The sequence below is a fragment of the Calidris pugnax genome, unplaced genomic scaffold (assembly GCF_001431845.1).
Source record: "Calidris pugnax isolate Ruff unplaced genomic scaffold, ASM143184v1 scaffold56, whole genome shotgun sequence".
Lineage (NCBI taxonomy): Eukaryota > Metazoa > Chordata > Aves > Charadriiformes > Scolopacidae > Calidris > Calidris pugnax.
The window spans coordinates 15,331,778-15,351,457 of record NW_015090839.1 but is presented as its reverse complement, the minus strand read 5'-3'; the positions used below and the strand labels follow the sequence as shown (position 1 = coordinate 15,351,457).

Below are 19,680 nucleotides of genomic sequence, written 5' to 3'. Positions count from 1 at the left end.
CAATGTTCACAGCAGTCCTGCACCTGTCCTCAGGTAACAAAACAGAAATATGCCAAATAACACAAGCTTTTGGCATAAAACAAACCCAACTGAAGGCAACTGAAGCTGAAGATAAACTGTACTTGTAAAAATAAAAAAATTCTACTTTAGATGCTTAAATTCGGATCTAATAATTTTACTTTAGACACTTTCATCCCCAAAGATAGATTAGAATTGAGTGGACAATAAAATGTTCCAGCAGCTTCAATACATTCATCAATTAATAAATCAGAAAGAGACTATTAACAGTTTTTTACTACTGAATAATTTTAAGATTTCAACAGACTGTTTTTAGTATTTTGTACATTTAAAGAAATACCAAGATGAATGCCTACAGAAAATATATTTTATCAATCAAAAGAGGAACTTAAAATGCCTCGAAACGATAAGGGATGAATTTTAGCTTCAATTTTTAGTTTAAGATATATTTCCAGATAAATAATCAATTTATATAATCAACACCAATAATCATTCTTTTTTTCTGTATTCAGAATTTACTGAACAGGACAGTAAAGAAAGCCTATATACTCTTTGAGCACTACAAAGCAAGAAAGAACACAGCTTTTTAATTTAATATTTCTGTAATTCTCCAAGCAAAGAAACTCAGTGTTGAAAGGCAGTAATACTGTACCTTGATTTCTTCTATTTCGTCTGGCACTATCTTGTACGCAGATATAGTCCCACCCAACCTGAAATCAGGAGAAGAAAAATACTCTCTGAAATCAGAAGAAAAATATTCTCAAAAGCACAGCGTGTTAATGGTGTCACGACTTGTTCCCAAACACAAATATCCCTCCTATTAATTTAGATGTAAAAATCATCAAACCCCAAAACAAGAGCAAACCCACCCCTTTCCTTTCTTTATCCAAAGAAAAATCTCCATGTAATTAACATAAACATTGGAAACAAGGTGTCCTTCATCACCCTGAAAGATAAAAATCAGGTCAACTAAGCAGTTACCATCACCAGAGTGTTATTCTTTACATTAATGGCCATCAGTCATCATATTCTATGATTTCTTGTTTGTTGTCTAAGCCATATGGGTGTGTTTAAATACTTGAAGTCTGGTGTGCTTTGTCCTCAGTATTTCACTAAGCTGCTATACGGTCTTAAATGTAACCAAATGCAATTATAGAAATTGAAGTTTTTTAATTAGACTTGCATGTACAGACCTCACAACCCACAGAGACTCTACAGCTTTAATGTTTGAAAAGTCTCTGGAGTGCATCATTGGTAATAAAAAGTGGGTGATGTGCAATAGTCAGTACTGATATAGAAAAACAGGGAGTTTTGTTCCACATTGAACTTACTGAATTTACTTGTCTATATCTTACAAAGGTTATGGTTAAGAAAAGTTCACGTACTGAAGATGCATTAATAGCTTGTAGTATAAACAGTGGTAAATATTACATTTTCCCCAGAGACATGCAGACATAACTTCTATTATTTCATGAAGCAGTATCATTGATAGTGACAATTCAGACCTAAAAATATAACTGCACTAATGACCTCCCTGCTGGCTCTGCACAGCAACACTAGTCATTTTCTGGGTCCTACAGAAATGGAAATCACACGAGAAACTATTTATTGTAAAGCAGCAGACAGCTATCAAATGTGTATTTGTATTACCTCCCTATTATTGGAAGTTTCCCTTCCAATAGTCAGCATTTCTATACAAACGTATTTCCTTATATTCAATCTTAACGTTACTACACATATTTCTTTATTCAACCTAAAAAGAGGAAAAGAGAGTAACACAGAAAATACATGAAGATTTTGCCCATAAGTCCTGTCTTTCCACATCTCTACAAGTCAGTCACTCTCAGAAATGTATGGTTTGAAGACTTTGGACAGAAGATGAAGTCTGCATGGAAAAGTCAAATCTGAAGTCCATCGCTGCTCCAAGTAACATCAACTATGACTTCCGAGGTAAAGCCAGGGTCAGCCTTCAAATTCTCCATGAATGATTAGAGTGCAGCAATTGCTCTCTTATTTCCTCTGCAATTTCCATTGCTGCTAATCATCAAGGGAGTTGAAAGTTGGAGAGAACTGAAACTTTTTTTTTTGCCTCTGCAAGTGCAAACATGAGCTTTTATTCTTCACTATATCTGACCTTTGTTCAAATGGTGTTTCCAGGGTATTTCCAGCTATGAGAAATCGATTTTAACATCATGATGAAGGTTTGCCTCATCACATCTGATGGCTCAGATCAGTGTGTGTTACCGTTGGACATGACCTATTGCTATTGGACATGATCCGTAAGAAAAGAGTTTTGATTCAGTTCTTCCAGATCCATTCCTATCCGCACTCTGGAGTACTCAAAAAATAACTTTATTGACTTTCTAACTTCTAGCAGAAGGGGAGGACAGAGCCTCTGGTGCCAGCACTCCAACAGCAGGGAATTCCACATGGCAGATATCTTTATTGGCCACCCTTGGCACAACTATTAAGCATTTTCTTGGAATAAATCAGAAAAAAACTTTTATAAATCTAAGTAATTGACTCAGTAAACTCATCTGGCTTGCTTAAACCATTAATTAGCATCATTTTTTGCAAATACTTTCGCAAAGTTGAGTGTCAAGAGTTTAACATATTCTCAATCTGCCAAGTTGCAGTCCAAATGGTAGCACATTTTAAGTTAAGCATTCCTGAAATGGACATTTTCCTTTACAAAATCACATATGCAATGTCATTGAAAGCGTCAGTTATCACAGTTCTGCATTTTTGGAAGAGAAAGATACGTTAAAAGTTATGTTACTGTTTCAATAAACAATCTCTCACTTACAGCTCCAGCTCACCATAACTATCTTAATGCGTTTTCAATCCTAAAGTGACATCTTTAGCTTGAAATACAACAATATTTAAATACTATTTTATATATATATACACAATAATACTACTACACATTTCAGAACATTAGATTTCACTCCATCTTACAACTCCTGGAAGAGAGATCCACAACAGTAGATTGCCAACTCAATCTGGTACAACGGAGGACATAAGAAAGACATTTGGCTTTGTTTATAGAGTTTGGTTTTGAGTTTTACCAAAGTTTAAAACCATCACATGCACTGGGAGGATCCAGTTAATGCAGCCTGAACTCTTCTACCGGTCCCAAGTATGATATACGTGAGGAACAGAATTTTTGGTTTTACTATATAATAATGTATCTGTGAGGAAAAAAAAAGGATTTAAGCTGCCTATTTGAAAGCCTGTGAGTAGTTAACAATAACACATAGATAAAATGTAAAAACAGTCTGCTTGTCTGCTTTTTTCTCTGGCAAAGTGTCTTGATTAGTGTCAATTTCTTGCACAAAACATTATGCCATACAATTCACTTGCCAAATGAACTTAAGAGGCAGAACCAGTTGTGAAACACACTGCATACTCTCCTCTCAAAAATCATAAATCCCAGTTCATTCCAACCTCATGGTAAACACTCTGAAAAGAAATCTGAAAGCACTTAGTTGGGTGTTACCAAATCACTGTTATAGATCTCCCACAGTCAGGCAAGTCCACAGGGTTACACAATGACACACACACAAAAGCTACTGAGAAAAACAAAAGACATTGTGATGAAAGAACAGTAAACTGAAAATCAATGCATTAATCGGTATGTCCAACTTAAGGAAAATTTTATATATTGAGTATTTCTCTGACCAACATTTAAGTGTCACTACGAATTGTGACCAGTCCGGATTTGATCACTGGCACCAGAAAGAACAGAGACCAGACAACCACACACCGGTGATTTCAGTACAGGATGATACACAGTCTGTGAGAGAGGCCTCGCACACGGCATAGGCTTCTTCATTTTCCTGGGAGCAAGCTCTCTCTGCAGGTTGATTTTGTTAGAACATTTGACAGTAACGTTTTTGATCAGCATTTCAAGAAGCAAATACACTCCAATCAGTGGAGCAGAGGATCTGCAAAGGACCAGCTTTGCACGCTGGTGCAAATGCAGCAAAGAACATGTTAGAAGGGCCAGAATTAAGTTCCTGAGAGACTCAATTTTTGTGCAGATTCACTCTTCATCTTTCACACATTTTAGTTTTTATTATAGATTTTATTTTATATTTTTATTTTTCTGCAGTTGAACAACACAACAACCAGCATCATATAATACAAAGGGCATTTTCTCTCAGAACTAAATACACAACCAACCAAAAGCAAAGCTAAAGATACAGACAGCTACTTCCAACAAGCTGAAAAGACAATTACAAACATCATCTAGAGAGATCTACTGCACAAAGTCTTCCTCTTCCAAATGGCAGTATTTTCACACTATATTATCTAATAGTGAAATTATTTTAAACACTAGTTAACTTTTATTTTTCACATGTATATATGTAACTGATCATCTCTGAAAGGTCTCACAATTTATATTCAAATTTCAATAGACATCAGTCTTATCAGGTCTATCATACCAGGCATGTAATACAGACACCCCAGGTCTCTAATCCTTTTGCAGAAGTGAAATTATTCCTAGATTTAGTAATTACAGCTAACATAATACAAATTAAGAACCACACCTCATATTAGGCTAAACTGATGGTCTTTGAGGAGAGAATCAGAAAAGATATGACAGAAATTCCATAAAAATAATTATGAAATACTAAATCTCATAGGACTATTTGCACACAAGTCTTTGAAAGAATAGAAACTTTGTTTCTTTTTTAAGGGAAACTATTTTAGGAAAAAAGTGTATCTCAGGTTGACATATAATGCATAGACTGGCTTCGCAGGAAGTTCACAAAAACGATTCAGGAGTATGTTGAAAGCAAGGTTTCTATAGCAACGTAAGAAATTAGCAAAATACAGGAAATAAACTGAAGTGAGGCCAATACAGTTGTATTGGAACAGATGGGAGCTTTACTATTTCACAAATTAAAGCAGAATATCACTGAAGAGGGAAAACTTGAATTTCATCCAAGTTAAGGAAAGTTAAAAAGCAGGAGGAACTGTGTTCAAATGGAGGCAAGAAACAATGAACCACAACCCAAATGGGAAGAGAATTTGAGAAGACAAACTTAAAGAAAACTAAATTGCGACTCTGTTAACGATAAACTATCCATTACTTTAATAAGTTAGTCTTTTATGACCTGTTTGTTGTATGTTTCAATACTCTATTTAAAACAGCAACTGAATTTCTCATTTAAAAAACATTTATTCTCTATATAGGATTAAAATTACCACCATGTTATTTTCCATATAGTTGCAAATTAGACTTCTGAGTGGTTTTCCTGTAACCCTGTACATATGCATGTGCTAATGGGCTCACTGGATTGTTTCTGCACAGCTACATCACGAGCAAGACACTTGTGTGCTTGGAGTGAATCAATACTGGCCAGCTTTTATAATTTGAATTCTGACCAAAGATTTGAACACAGTCTTTATATACAGTTCCACATTCAGTGACTGCCATAGGAAGCTGAGCTATTGATTCATCTGTTAACTTAATAAATGAGTCATACTGAATGCCATGAAGTCAATTTTCTAAAAATAGCTTGTAGTCAGCTTGGCTGCTGTCATCTGCTGAAGCTCTCCAATGCCACTTTAATTAACATTAATCTTTTTTCAGATAGATCACTCTGTCTAGATGATATCAAGCTGTCACTAAACCTCCCAATGAAACTGCTTCAGCTTTAAATGAAAGCAAAACTCAAAAACCTCTGCTCATTTTTTTTTTTCCAGATACATCTCATAAATGTATTTATTATCTACCATCATAATATTCTACCTTTTGACTGATCTATAAACCAAGAAGAATATTCAAGAGAGATTGTGCTTGTGAGCAGATCAAGTGACTGGGAACCAGACTAGCTATTTCTAATTCTAAGGACATGTTGATTTTATCACAGGCTACTGAATGAATACATATTACGATACTACTCCTGCCGGAGCAAAGTGACCAAGGAAATGTTTTCAGCATACCCAAATGGGCTACCTTAATGTTCACCCGCGAGACATCAGCAAATCATCTTGCCTTGGATCCTCTCATACATCTAAAATTTCAGAGTGTTCAGGGAAAGAGGCAGCAGAATTGCATTTCAAAGTTACTTTGTTCTCCACTACCTGTAAAAGCATACATTAAAAGCAGACACAAACCTACTTTAATTGATACTAGTTTTCACTGACCTTTGAGAAATTGTTAAAGAACCCTGAAGGGAAGTAGTAAGAACATGCTATTTTGGGCTCACTTCCTACACAGGAGAACACTGGCAGCTAGAGCAAGCCGGGCTGCAGCTCCTGTCCTTGGCTACACGCCAGCAATGAATTGTGCAAAAAGCAGCTTGCAAACTGCTTCCTGAAGACAGTTTTACTTACTCTAAGGTGTAGAATTACATGATAAAGACCCAGCCCATGTGTTTTGGTTTTTTTTGTTTAATGGATCCAATAATTACATCCTTGAAAACTTACACACCATACCATCTTAGGCTAACTTCAACATGCTGTGCTCAAAGACCTCACAGAAATAAAATGTCAGTTCATGTCTCTCGCAAACAACAGCTCTGGGATCAAGGTGTCAAAATTACCTCTGCCTCACCATGTTTCAAAGATTTACTGCAAATGCTAAAAATGAAAAAAAAGAAAAAGGGGGGTGTGTGTGTGGATAAAATAACCCAATGTTTTAAAATACCACTGTTTTAAGCGTAACAAAAGTGTAAGAACATATTTTTCACTGATTTCTGGGGTTTTTTTCCTAAACAGAAGAAGCAAACTACAAAAAAACATTTTTGGTGAGAAAAAAAAAGTTATTTCTCTCTTTCAGCCTTCAAAGTTTTGTTGTTTTTTTTTTAAACTTTACCATAGGCAAAGCAAGAATAAATTATAAAAGGCCAATTTTTCAGGTGCCCTCAGTAGGAAATACTGTCACCTCAACAATCTGTAATTGCAAAAGAAAGCAACAGCTATCTTTATCCTCAGCACGTCAGAAACTACGGAAGAGGTTGTATGTACATCACTTGGCAATCATATGACCAGGAGCTACCCTCCCCTTTTAGCAGAATGATTTATTTTTGGGGAGGAAAATTGGAACTGTTATAACATAAAGTATATGAACTTCAATCCACTTCTGTATAGTTATCAAAACTCACATCAATTCAGGGCATAGTGAAATTTTCTAGCGGGTTTCTTTGGTTCAACCCAGTGCACGGGCACACCTGTGTATGACAGTTCAGAGTATTCCTGTTGCCAGCCAAAAGACAGATCAATGGACTGCCTCCTCTTGAAAACTGTTTACTTGCAGCTTATCTGTTTACTTGCTGCCTAATAAAGACATAGAAGGGGAGCAGGGAAGGCAACATCCCCAAGAAGTTTTGGGCTTCCAGGCAACGGCTCCCAAAAGAAACAAAATGGAGAGCAGGGACACCTTCAACTACACCAGGTTGGTCAAAGCCCCATCCAACCTGGCCTTGAACAACCTGGTCTAGTGGAAGGTGTCCCTGCCCATCCAAGGGAGTTGGAATAAGATGATCTTTAAGGTCCCTTCCAACCTAAACCATTTTACGACTCTAAGGTTTGATTTTTACTAAACAAATTCATTAATAACTGTTTAAAAGCTCTATCATTAATACTTGCATGTTTCACAGCAAAGATATGAAGCACGCAGACAGCAAACATTTAAGATCTTTGAAAAGAATGAAATTAAATACAAACAATATAAACTTTTTTAGGACTTCAGCATTTAACTACATCAGACCATGTATCGTGCAGAACGCTACACCAAATATTTCACGGCTTGTAATAGCCTAGTTCTACCAGATTGTAACAAAAGAGGGAGGTGCTGCATCTGAGATGGGTTGAGAATAAAACATTGAAGACTTATTTTGTACTCAGTTTTTTCATAACAGGTTCAAAATTTTACTTCTAATTAAAACTGACTTTTAAAGGCTTCCCAAACACCAGCAGAATCTGAAAATAGTCTTGCCATGTTGATCAACAGCAAAAGGCCCACTTCTGTGCAGGACGCATGTGTGTTCATAGGGCAGAGGAATGATTGTACTAAGCTCCATCTGATTGGTAATTTAACTATGGAAATCATACATTAAATCAAACAGACAGAAATGTCAGCTAGATTTAAGTAAAACCGTGTTCAGTGACTTTGAAAGTTCCCACCGGGGCATCAGATGCTTGACCAGCCAACTCATTAAACAACATGAGCAAGATTTGAAATTTCCTGAGAGGAAAAAATATGTAGAAGCAGACAAAAACCATTATCACGAAAATAGCTGAATTCTCACCATTTAGACAATGAAATATATCTTTAATATCCATGCTGGGATTTAATTGGTAGACTGAGGACTTTAAAATGGTGTATGAAGAGAAGTATTTATACTAAGGGACAAGACAATAATAAATGTTGATCTTACTTTGTCCTATAGGAAATACTGTGGTAGGGCAAAGAATGCATTTGCATTTTTTCCAGCAAGTATGTACCTAGGAGAGATACAGAGCATTTGCATATATATTGCTAGCAAATGCCTGTCAAAAAATCCTCATCTACCTCAACTGAAAGCAAATTTTTTAGAGTGCCTGAGAGTGACCTTTTGCCTACCTTGGAAGGCACTACGACTTAAAGGATTTAGGCAATATGATAAGGATTGCAATGATCTGCCTGGAAATGAAAGATTCCACTGGTAAATTACCATAAGAGTTTTTAGAAACCTATACAGGAGGAATAAATCTATTTTTGCTGACATTCCTATCATTTCAGTTGAGCACTATTTGCTTCTACTCAAATGTAAAAGAGAGATCGTCTCTTTTATGAAATTATACGAAAAAAATAATTCCTCCTAGGAGGATCAATAGACCTACAATTACTAGAAACAGTAATGCTTATTTTCTTATAAATTAATACTGGCTACCCCCTCCACAGACTTTTAGTATCCAACAACAAATGGCTTTAAAAAATATGGCACTCCACCATGAACCCTTCCGCCCTTTTCACCATGTTTATGCTTCTCACATAATACCATAATTTTCTTCCCAATAACTTTAGTGTATATTTTCTCTTCCATTTCTTAAATGCTCAAGCACATCCACATGCTTGATACACATTTGTGAAGCATGCTTAGACATAAGAAGTCCATGTGAACACTTGTGCTATAATAAATAGGCTTAAAAACATTAAATGCTATTAAATATTAAATGTTTATTTTAAAAAGAAAGTAAGCTTGCCTGAGATATAGAATAATGGAAACACAGGGAAACATCTTGATGCTGGAGAACAAGCTGGAATGAATTTCAGACCACAAGTTGAAAAGAGCAATTAGAGCACTTTCTACAAACAGGCAAAAAGGCATGCAGAAAATCTCTTCATTCCAAAAAATACCAACAAGGACTAACGGGAGAGCAGGAGGACCCAAATATCAGGAAGAATAAAATGTGAAGAGTACATGGAAATGTTTCGATCATTTCAGATTCCAGATCAAATTGGTTCTTTACAATTTAAAACACCAGGCTTATGAAAGACTGTCAGAACTTTTAAATAACTAGTTTAAAAAAAAAAAAATCCTACAATTCTGAAATTTCAAGAATGATAGAAGAGTCTCAGAGACAAGCGACATCCAGAAGGGCTACTAGACTAGTTCACACAATACTTCACCTTCCCAAAGCTCTACTGTCCCATTTTTCTCCACTACACTCCAGAGAGATATAAAGCATGAATACAATCCAGTATACCATTAGTGGCAGTCTTGTTATGTCTGTATTTCTCTAAACAGTTAAATTCAGAGGCAGAATTTGCTGTTTTCTTTTTCCTTAATACATCAGTGTGTTGCATATGTGTACATATATTGCCATGTGTGACCTAAATGGGAGAACTAAATTGTTCTTAAAATAGTGAACTGACTCAACTGGGTTTTTTTTTAGTGTATGCTATGTGTTGGGGAATGTGAAAGGGAAAAAAAAAAAAAAACATGAAAAAAAATCTCTTCAGTCACAGAATGGAGTCATATGAATAAACTCCTTATTTGATCCATCCCTTTTCATACCTAGGAGGAAGTTTCTACAGGCAAATAACATTACTGATAAAGCTGAAAGTGAGATTTTATTGCATGTCTCAGTTATCTCCATTGTAGATAATTTACCGTTATTTTTTAAGCCATCATCCATACTTTACAGCTGCTTGTAAAATACTTCTGTATTGTTCAAACTCAGGTTATTGAAAAATATTTTTGCTTTTCATGTATTATTGGCCTATATTCATATAAGGGTTTTTCAGCACTTATTTTTGTTCTCTGTAGTTGTCATTCCCTTTTTCCTTTGCATCTGATCATTTAAATGTCAACACAATGTTTCTAGATGAATTTAAAAACTACTGATGTATTGTCTCTGCTATAAATGTCACTACTCATCACAACCTGACTCTCAATACTCAGAAACATGGTAGGCAGGAGACTTGCGAATCTTAAGACAACTTAAGAGGTCTTTCACTAAATGTGGATTTATGCATTTTGTTTCCTTCAGGCCCTAAAAAAAATTACTTCTTTTAATTTCTAAATAGCTTGCATAAACATAATCTACTGGCACAAAAAGTATTTATTAACTTCTTACTTGCACCTTAAAGTCACCTTGTAAGTGATTATAAGCTATGTTCTCCTGCCATCTATTTTGTATGATGTTCCCTTAAAAGTTAAAATAATAGTTAGATAGAACATTCCCACCAGGTTCCATTTTGCCGAAGTCCTTCTCCTTTATTACTGCTCCCCCTATAAGTACGATATTTAGAAAGAAGAGTAACCCACCTCTCAGTAACTTAAGAAAATATATTAAAAAAAAATAAATCTTAAGACATGCCTCCAGCCTTCTCCAAGCTGAAGAACACAGATGAGGAAGAGATTTGATCTCTTCCTCAGTTCCTGCTTCAGCACAGGTAAGTAGGAGTGAAAATAGGTAAGGTGAGTACTGGAGTTTATATTTCTGTAAAAGAAGTAACTTTCTTATCTGCTGTAATGTATATTCCATGTCAGTAAGCCCTGGTCAAGTTGCCTAGATAAAAAAAAAGCAAAAGCGATAGGAGGGTTTCTCTTCCAAAGAAATTTAGTCTAGAAGACTCAGCCAGTGTATAAGAACAGCGTATTCAGAAATGACAACTCCACACAGGTTTTTAAAAATTTTAAAAGAGACTTCCCATTTTCCAGCATGCCCTTGTTGGTCTCCCTTTTCTCACTAACAATCAATTTCATAGACCTGGACAATAGTCTTGAAATATGCTCAACTGCAGTCCTACTGGCAAATACCACAGACAGCTTAACTGTGTTTCTAGGCATCTGAAAGAGCCAACATTGACTGCGATCATAGATTCACATTGGAAAAGATTAGGCACCGTAGATTTTCCTTCCACTGTACCCCTAGAACCACCTTACATTAATTAGAAGACTAAATACCTGACTATTGCTAGACAGATGACTAACATGACCAATACTTACATTGCTGATACTTCACACAGTACTTCCAGAGCCATGATGCAGAAAAGAAATCAAAGACGGTCAGGACAACGCTACCTGCAAACAGGCACTGAGGACACTACAGCATATGCATGACCCTCCCAGACATTGATATCCAAAAGAAAATATGAGCTTTGTGTACAGAGATACCTGAGCTTTATGAATAGGCCACTGTTAGAAACTTTCATTTTCTCCCCAAATCACTTTTTTTTTTCCTCCAATGACTTGTGAAAGTTGAAAAAAAAAAGGCAGCATGGCAAGCACGAAGAATAGAAACTGAGCAGCAGAACAGAGCAGAGAAAAATAGCTCAAAGGATGATTAGAAATTGGACTAAAAGGCAAAACAGCTCTCTGTCTTTTCACAGGACCCTGAAGCATTCCTGGATTTGCTCGGTCCTCTCTGTCCTCTAATACCCTTTACACTTTCTGCTTGTTCATCGCTTTTCTTGCTGTCTTTGCATGGGAAACATTTCTGCTTTATAGAAACCTACAGTAACTCTCAGGCCAAATTCTAATGCATATAAACTACTCACAAAGAAAAGAAGTTATGAAAACCTCACTGTGGCTATAGATCAGATAACATTTCAGAATTAATTTTTTCCATAAAAATGACGAATATTGGAACACTGATATTTAAAGATGCTTATGCACTAACCCCAGCAAAATAAAACACTAAATATAATAATTTATAAATTGGCTTTAATATATAATGTTTCGTGCTTACAATCTATTTATGTGGTCTGATAATTTAAAATTTTAACAAAAAAATGCTGGAACAGCAAATTCAGCTAAAATAAAAATTTTGACTCTACTGAAATAAAGGCAAAAGTTCCCAACTAACTTCAAAAAAGAAAAAAACAAACCAAAACAAAGTTGACAAAAACTCAAATTCAACTTAAAACATACCAGTAACTTATAGGTCCTGCAGATTTTAGTTAGCACCTTATATTTCACACACACCATTTATTTATGACCTGAACAATATTAACTCTTTTCTTGAAACAAAGTCAGTATAAAAATAAGAATAAATCATGAAGAAAAAAGAAAAAGTAGTATGTGACAATATTGTTTGAGCTTAACAGTTTAAAGATATCAAAAGATATCAGTACCCATAAATCCAATAATATTTTATGCTTGGTTTCAAACTTATTCTTAATTCTGGACATTTTAAGGTCCATAAAAAAATACATATATATACATATATTTAACAAGACTGTCTTCATTACATGTAATTTCTAGAAGTATTTTTTAAAAAATGTGATGTTAATACACATTTTAAACTCATAGTGTATCTTAGAGCCATTAATAAGACTCTGAAAACACACGACCCTCAAAAAGCTCTAGAAGAGTAGCAATCCAAATTTGTTTACTGTTGTCCTATTGCTATAATTTATATCCATTAAAGGAATACTAGGTTACTGTATGCATTTCTCTTGAAGCCAGAATGCGTATCCTTAGATGGTAGCATTTTTAGAGATTTTTGTTTAGTGTCATGTCCTGAAGAAACAATACTATTTTAACTTAAAAAAATAATTCTGAAGTATGAAAAATAACAGATTCTCCACGCTCTCCTCTCATTCACAAGCCTGACATTGGTATCAGCCCTTATTGTTCAGTTTCAAATTTTTCATGAGCCCTTTTTTTCCCCCTCAACTCTCTCTACTGATGACCACCTCCTTCCACAGAACTCAAATCACAGAATAATGTAGGTTGGAAGGGACCTCTGCAGATCATCTAACTCTATCTTCTTCCTCAAAGCAGGTCCAGTGAGGTCAGGTCGCTCAGGGACTTGCCCATCTGAGTCTTGAATGCCTCCAAGGATGGAGATTCCACAACCTTTCTGGAAAACCTGTTCCAGTGTTTGAGCACCTTCATGGTTAAAAAAGTCCCTTCCAACCTAGACAATTCTATGATTCTATGATTCCCCTGAGTCTTCTCTTCTCCAGGCTGAACTAACTCAGTTACCTGGACCTGCTGGCTAAACATTGAGAACGTTGTTAGCCACCTTACTACTAGGGCATACCCCTGACTCATGTTCAACTTGCCCAAGAGGATACTCCCAGCTCCTTTTCTGCAGAGCTGCTTCCTCTGTTGGCCTGTCCTCTATTTCTACACAGAATTATTCCATCCCAGATGCAAGACACTGCATTTGCTTCAGTTGATCTTCATGTGTGCATTTCATTCTAGGAGAATCATCTAGGAGATTCTTTTAAAAATATGTTAATATATGATATATATTAATAATTAAAATATTTGGACTTTTACAGTAGATTTCTTTTACATTAAGGCATTACATCCAAATTGGTAAGGAAAAGTTTTGCCACATTACAGCCAACAGTGTAAATTCTACATACTTCACTTGTATACTTGGAACAGACATTTGTCTGTAATCAATGGAGTTGTGCACATGTTGGTATACAGAACTTAATATTTGTTCCAAGTTTATGTCAAGAATCACAGTCACAAGTTCCCTCAGTTTTGTTTTTTTTTTCTCACAATAAGATGACATAGCAGAATTAAAAAGGAATGACAGAACAAAAAGAATACGATTTTACTCCAAACAAGCAATTGTGATTATGCAACCTACTTTCTCCTTCCAGCACTAGCAATAACACCCTCAGCATTTAGAGAGTAACAGTAGTAACTACAAAAACCTAGTTAGAAGAGCCCAGGAATAATCCAAGTCTATACTGAAATGAGTTTGAGTAATGCCTAAACTTAGGAACTGAGCTAAACTGCAGCATTACATTAAGAGAGAACATTTAAAGAAGTGACAGAGAAACCACTGTAGATGGTGTCAGTAGAATATTTTAGGACCTTAACATTTGGTAAAATTGCAAAATCGTATTATGTTGGCAATGCAACAATTTAATTGCTCTACACGGTTTTGTTCTATTTTGGATTTGGATTTGTGATCAAAAAGCTTGCAGGTTCAGCTTGCCATCAGGTCAAGCGATAAAAGAATGAAAGGCCTATCCTGAGAAGGCGGCTCAGTACATATCCATCAAATCAAACAAAATTAAACTAACGGGACCATCTCTTCTATTTAAAACCTAAAAGGTGGATTAGGTGGACCAAAGATTATTTACAAATGAAGACAAAACTCCAGATTTTGTATAAGATATCCCCGTCTTCATCCCACCCTGTCCCCATCCCCCCAGGCAGAATACCATGGGTAGATTTTACTAGCTTATTTTAACATAAACTGTATTGTCAGCTATATTTTCATGTAAAACATGTCAGGACAAATAGTGGTGCAGTTCTTCCACAACAGCAGTCAACGCTTTAGCTCCTGTTTCCTCCAGCCATATCACCTGACTTTAAATGCTCATTGATGCATAATGCTACCCTAGATAAGTGTCAAGATACATTTCCTAGCTGCAGTGCCTCCATACCTTAAGCTGCTAAGAAGGTGTACCTCTCCACTTTCAGTAGTGCTCTTCCAAACTGAGAAACATGCACATTTAGTTGTCTTCATAAGTTTGGCAATAATTATAGCAAAAGGCTTTTTTTAAAAAATAGAATTCTTGTACTGCAAAACTTAGATTACAGATGTTTTACTATGAAGAACAGAATAGCTTCTTTCATCTTGATTAAGGAAAAGTAAATGTTCAGTAAAAGTACCCTCTCACAATTTGTTTCACCATTTTAAGACTGTCTTACATAATAGTTTGTCCAAAACCTACTTGCATGGAAATAAAAAACATTTGTAATGAATAAATAAAATGTGGCAGAAGCCTTTTACAAATGAAAGTCAAAGTTGAGTACTTGATATCTAAAAATGTTCATTGCGAGGTTATCTTTCTGTCACGTCTATTGATTAACTCACAGTTCAGCTCATCTTTACTCCACAGCGTCAATTCTTTACAGTGGAGCAGAGTGGCTCTAATTCTGCCACATATGCCATTAAGACATAAACTCTGCAGTTGGATTTTTAAATTTCAAGTTGAGTTTACATTGATAGAAAATAAATTTTGGTCTGTAAAATGAACTGTGTATTAAAATAAAAAGATGGAGAAACCAAATAATACATAGATACTATTGATAATAAAACATTATGATTGCTTAGTCAAATAAGGCAGCAGTGGTATATGGTTGGTTAGAACATAGTTATTTTTGCTTTAAAATACTCTTGGTTTTAAAACTTCTGCCCACACAGGCACATATATACTATAAATTAAGGATTAACCGGTGATTTTTGCTGACTAACTTGACAGAATGGCCTAAGATAGAATAGGTCATGAAAACCAAAGTAGGCCGAAGATACTGTACACATCAAAGCTGAAGCACACATACAGCCTCTTCAATCATTTGCAGCATATAGCTGGCCCCTAGGGAACCGCCAAGAGGTCCATTAACAGGGAAACATCATACACCTGAGAGACATTCTTTGCTGGAGAAAAGAGGTGAAGGGAGAAATAGAAGCAAAGCATCCGATATTTCCACCTCTGTGGCCTTAGCTGTAATTGCCCTCCTCCAAAACCATTTCCAGCTGTGAACTTTGGAATTCTCCCCCTAGTACTTACTGCAGTCAGGGAGCACCTGCAAAATTTCTGTCCCAGAAAAAAAAATTATCTGCAATTTGCCACCTTCAGTTTCTACAGCTGGATACTTCATAAAGAATTGTAACTTTGTTGGCCCTTCTGCTCTTGCCCCGGTTCAATTTCATCCTCAGAACTGCACTGATACATACATGAAGCACAAACACAGAATAAAGGCTTTTCTAGCCCACTTAATTTTTTTTCCCAATCTTTCCCCCTTCTAAAACTAGCTGAGTAAGTAGCTATAATAGAGAAATACTTCAGGGAGCTTGCTATTATTGGAGAGTTCTGTTTTACAGAGCAATTCAGTCTATGACACAGTTCTGCACTAAATTATTTTAAAGCAAATATAAACCACTAGCAGTCTTCTCATTAAAATGAATTAAAATAATAATCCTAACTCTGAACAATTGCTAGTGACAGATACTTAAATGATGCATTGTAATGAAAGCCTGCTACTTGTTTTTTAAAATGTTTATTACCTCTTCTGGTAGAATTCTCAGAGCTTTTATTAACAACTGAACTATTAAAGGTAGGAGATGAAGAAAGAAAAAAAACCTTGGGTCGGTCTATCTTCTATTTTGAGAGAGCTATACCAGCATCCCACAGCAGATCACAGCCAACTCTGTCCCACAGTCACAGTGGCACTGAGCCACAGCTAATAAACCATGCTGAGAGGGAAAGCATGTTGGCTTGTACTCAGCACTGTGCTACAGACATCTACATTACAACCAGCCAGCTCAGAGTATTTGCTCGTCCTTATTTGTCAAAATGCTATTAGCAAGGCAGTATGTAATTTATAGGAACTATATAACTTTAATATAAAATTTATAAAATATGCTGCATGCTATAATAGTATAATTAGAAACAGTGTGCTAACTGTTCCATGAGAATGACTTAAATGAATAGTTGTTAGCAGCAATATGACTCATTTATACCAGTTTGAGATCTTTCATACAAAACTTGGTTAAGAGTTACTTGATAATTTTCCAGTGAAGCTTTTTCACCAAAACATGTAATTCAATTAAAATGAAAACAGTTGTTCCTCGGTGAAAGGTTTTATGAACACTTTGACATGAAATCAAATACTATGTTTTTTGGTTTGCCAATTTAATTTCATGTTCAACATTTCATCCTTTTTTACTGGCCAAGTACAAAATATTTATTGCTTAGTTCATGTGCTTTCCTTTTCCTCATGGACTTACGGCTTGCTTGTTCTTCCTCAGTACTTGTAGTCCCACTGGCATATTAAATTTAACACATTAAAGGAGAAATACTGAACGGATAATCACAAGCAGCATTGAATGCATGCATGCACACACACACAAACCCCACTATTATACTTCTATATTATTAGAATTTGTAAATAACATTTTGTCTTACTTACCTTTCCTTTTACAAACTCATCAACAGTACCAGACTGAGAAAGTTTCATTTTCTACTACTTGAAAACATGAACTATAGCTGTGACACTGAGTGTTTAGAAAGGCTCTTAATTATTAGATTCTGGTCAGCGTGACTCGCATTTAGCAATTTCCCCAAGACCAATCTCTCTCCCCTGCCCAGCACAAAACCCTTCAATCTTTATCTTCCTTTTCTCAAGGCTGAGGAACATACAGTATGATCATTTCCTCCAGTGACTGTGATACTTTCTTCCTGAAGCTTGCTGCTGCAGGAGGTGGCTTATTTTCTCCCATTACGTTGTTTCAAGAGCACCCTCAAAAGAAGGAAAGGAGGCTGACCTGCTGCTGAGCTGAACACAGTAACGCCACCAGGCTAATGATCAGTCATTTCAGCCAGTATTTTCTTCCATGTGTTTTAAAATGAAGCCGCTGTAAAATCTGAATAGTACAGATATATATGAATGAATGATTTGATCATTCACTCCTGTTCCAGAATAATAGAATGTCAAAAAAATTTCTGATAATGTCTTTCCTCAAGAGCAGTTTTTACTGAGATAGAAAGGACACATACCGGTATAGGGTCCCACTTTGCTGAAGGAAGGGACATCACTTATGGAAGCAGTCAAATGTATACAAACCTCCTTATCATAAAGCTGCCAGTGGTCTGATCTTTCCCAGTACTCAGTACTCCTGTGTCCTAAGAAACATATATTGCTTTGTGAAACTGTAATTGTAGAAACTGCATACGCCTGCTTCTTTATGGATATACTTACAGTCACGGTGTTTCAAAACTTGACCTTAATAAATGCATGAATAATTTTTGATTAACTATTCCCGAAGTTTGAGCAATCTCTTCTTGCTTTTTCAACAGAGGGCTTCTGTAAACTGGCTGGATAGCATTACAAAAGCTTGCTATTAGGGTAACTAATAATCTGGGAAACTAAGCTCTATTAAAAATATTCAGCTAGTGTCCTGTCTTGTGCAGAAGAACAGAAATAGCCCAAAGAAACCACCACTTCGCATGTCAAAGTATCACCAAATATTCATGGTCTTGATAGGGCTCTGTATACATATACCTCTACCTCAAAACAAAGAGGAAGATTGAGGAGGGACAGACAGAAAGAAGAGACACAAAGAATAAAGATTCCTCTGATAAATTAAGGAACTCTCAATCAATAATGGTGGTCAGCTCTCATTAGCCTGTCTTTCCACAGAAAATGAGGTTTTGGTGAGAAACAGTTATAACTCATGTGAAGTTAAAGAGTATTAAGACCTTGTTAAAAATGGAAGTTCTTTGTTAGGAAACAAAAGTGATTGCAATCTTCAGCTAAGATGCCACTGAAACAAATTTTAAGAGAAGCCATTACTGCATTAGAGAAATGAAAAAATAATTTTTAGGTACTGCTAGCTTGCTAGCTCTGAAACAGATTACTTGTATCCCTTCACAATATGTCAGCGTATTAAGCTATGCAGAAATATCCAAGCTGGTGAGCTGATGAAAAGCTTGGATACTGGCAACAGTGCAGCCATGGTGAGACAGAAATCAAAAGCTATGACAAAACCTTCCTGAGAAGCTGGATATTCATTCAGCCTATACATTAAGCTTTGGGCTGCTATAAACACATGAAAACTATCAGTATTTTCCAAAAAGCTTGTGTATATCTATACATGCTGCAGTCACGGCAGCGTTCACTTAATGTTTGTTCCCTCATTTACACAATGAAAATAATAGCATCAAATCAAAGGTAATAAAAACTAGTGACTGGAAAAAAAAAGGTTTTGATCAAAGATAATTTTATCTTGAGCATGGTAGGCATTCACAAGCTCCACAAAAAACATAATCAAATCCCTTTGTTTAGCACAAACAATAAATTGGCTAAAGAGATTAAAGATGTGCAGGAGAAGGAAGGAAGACAAATCAAAAAAACCCAACCTGCCTATAACGTGGAATTCACTGCTATTGCTGGGGACTCCGAGCAAAACTTTCAGCTGCTAGCATCTTTTTCTACTAGTTTTAGGAAAAACTTGGGGGTATTTTTGTTGCACCTAAGTATCTTAAAAACGTTCTGCTCAACCCTGCAGGCAGAAGCAGGCACACTTCTCACTGTGTCTGAGAAACTAGCAAAAAAGGGAGAAGCTTTCTCAGTTTTCATTTCTTAAAAGCACACTTCACAAAATTCTTTCACAATATAAAACTGAATTATCTGTATAAATACAAAATATTCGAATTTAAAATCTGAAATTGTT

The 19,680-nt window shown here is 35.8% G+C and overlaps 1 protein-coding gene across 12 annotated transcripts in view; it reads right to left on the bottom strand.

Annotated features, from left to right (window-relative positions):
• GPHN (gephyrin) overlaps nucleotides 1–19,680 on the bottom strand; it is a 278,428-nt gene that overhangs the window by 158,868 nt on the left and 99,880 nt on the right. For all 12 annotated transcript variants that reach the window (XM_014941950.1, XM_014941953.1, XM_014941954.1 and 9 more), the window contains one exon: nucleotides 671–728. In XM_014941950.1, the coding sequence (XP_014797436.1) occupies nucleotides 671–728 (58 nt within the window). The remainder of the gene's footprint in view (nucleotides 1–670; nucleotides 729–19,680) is intronic.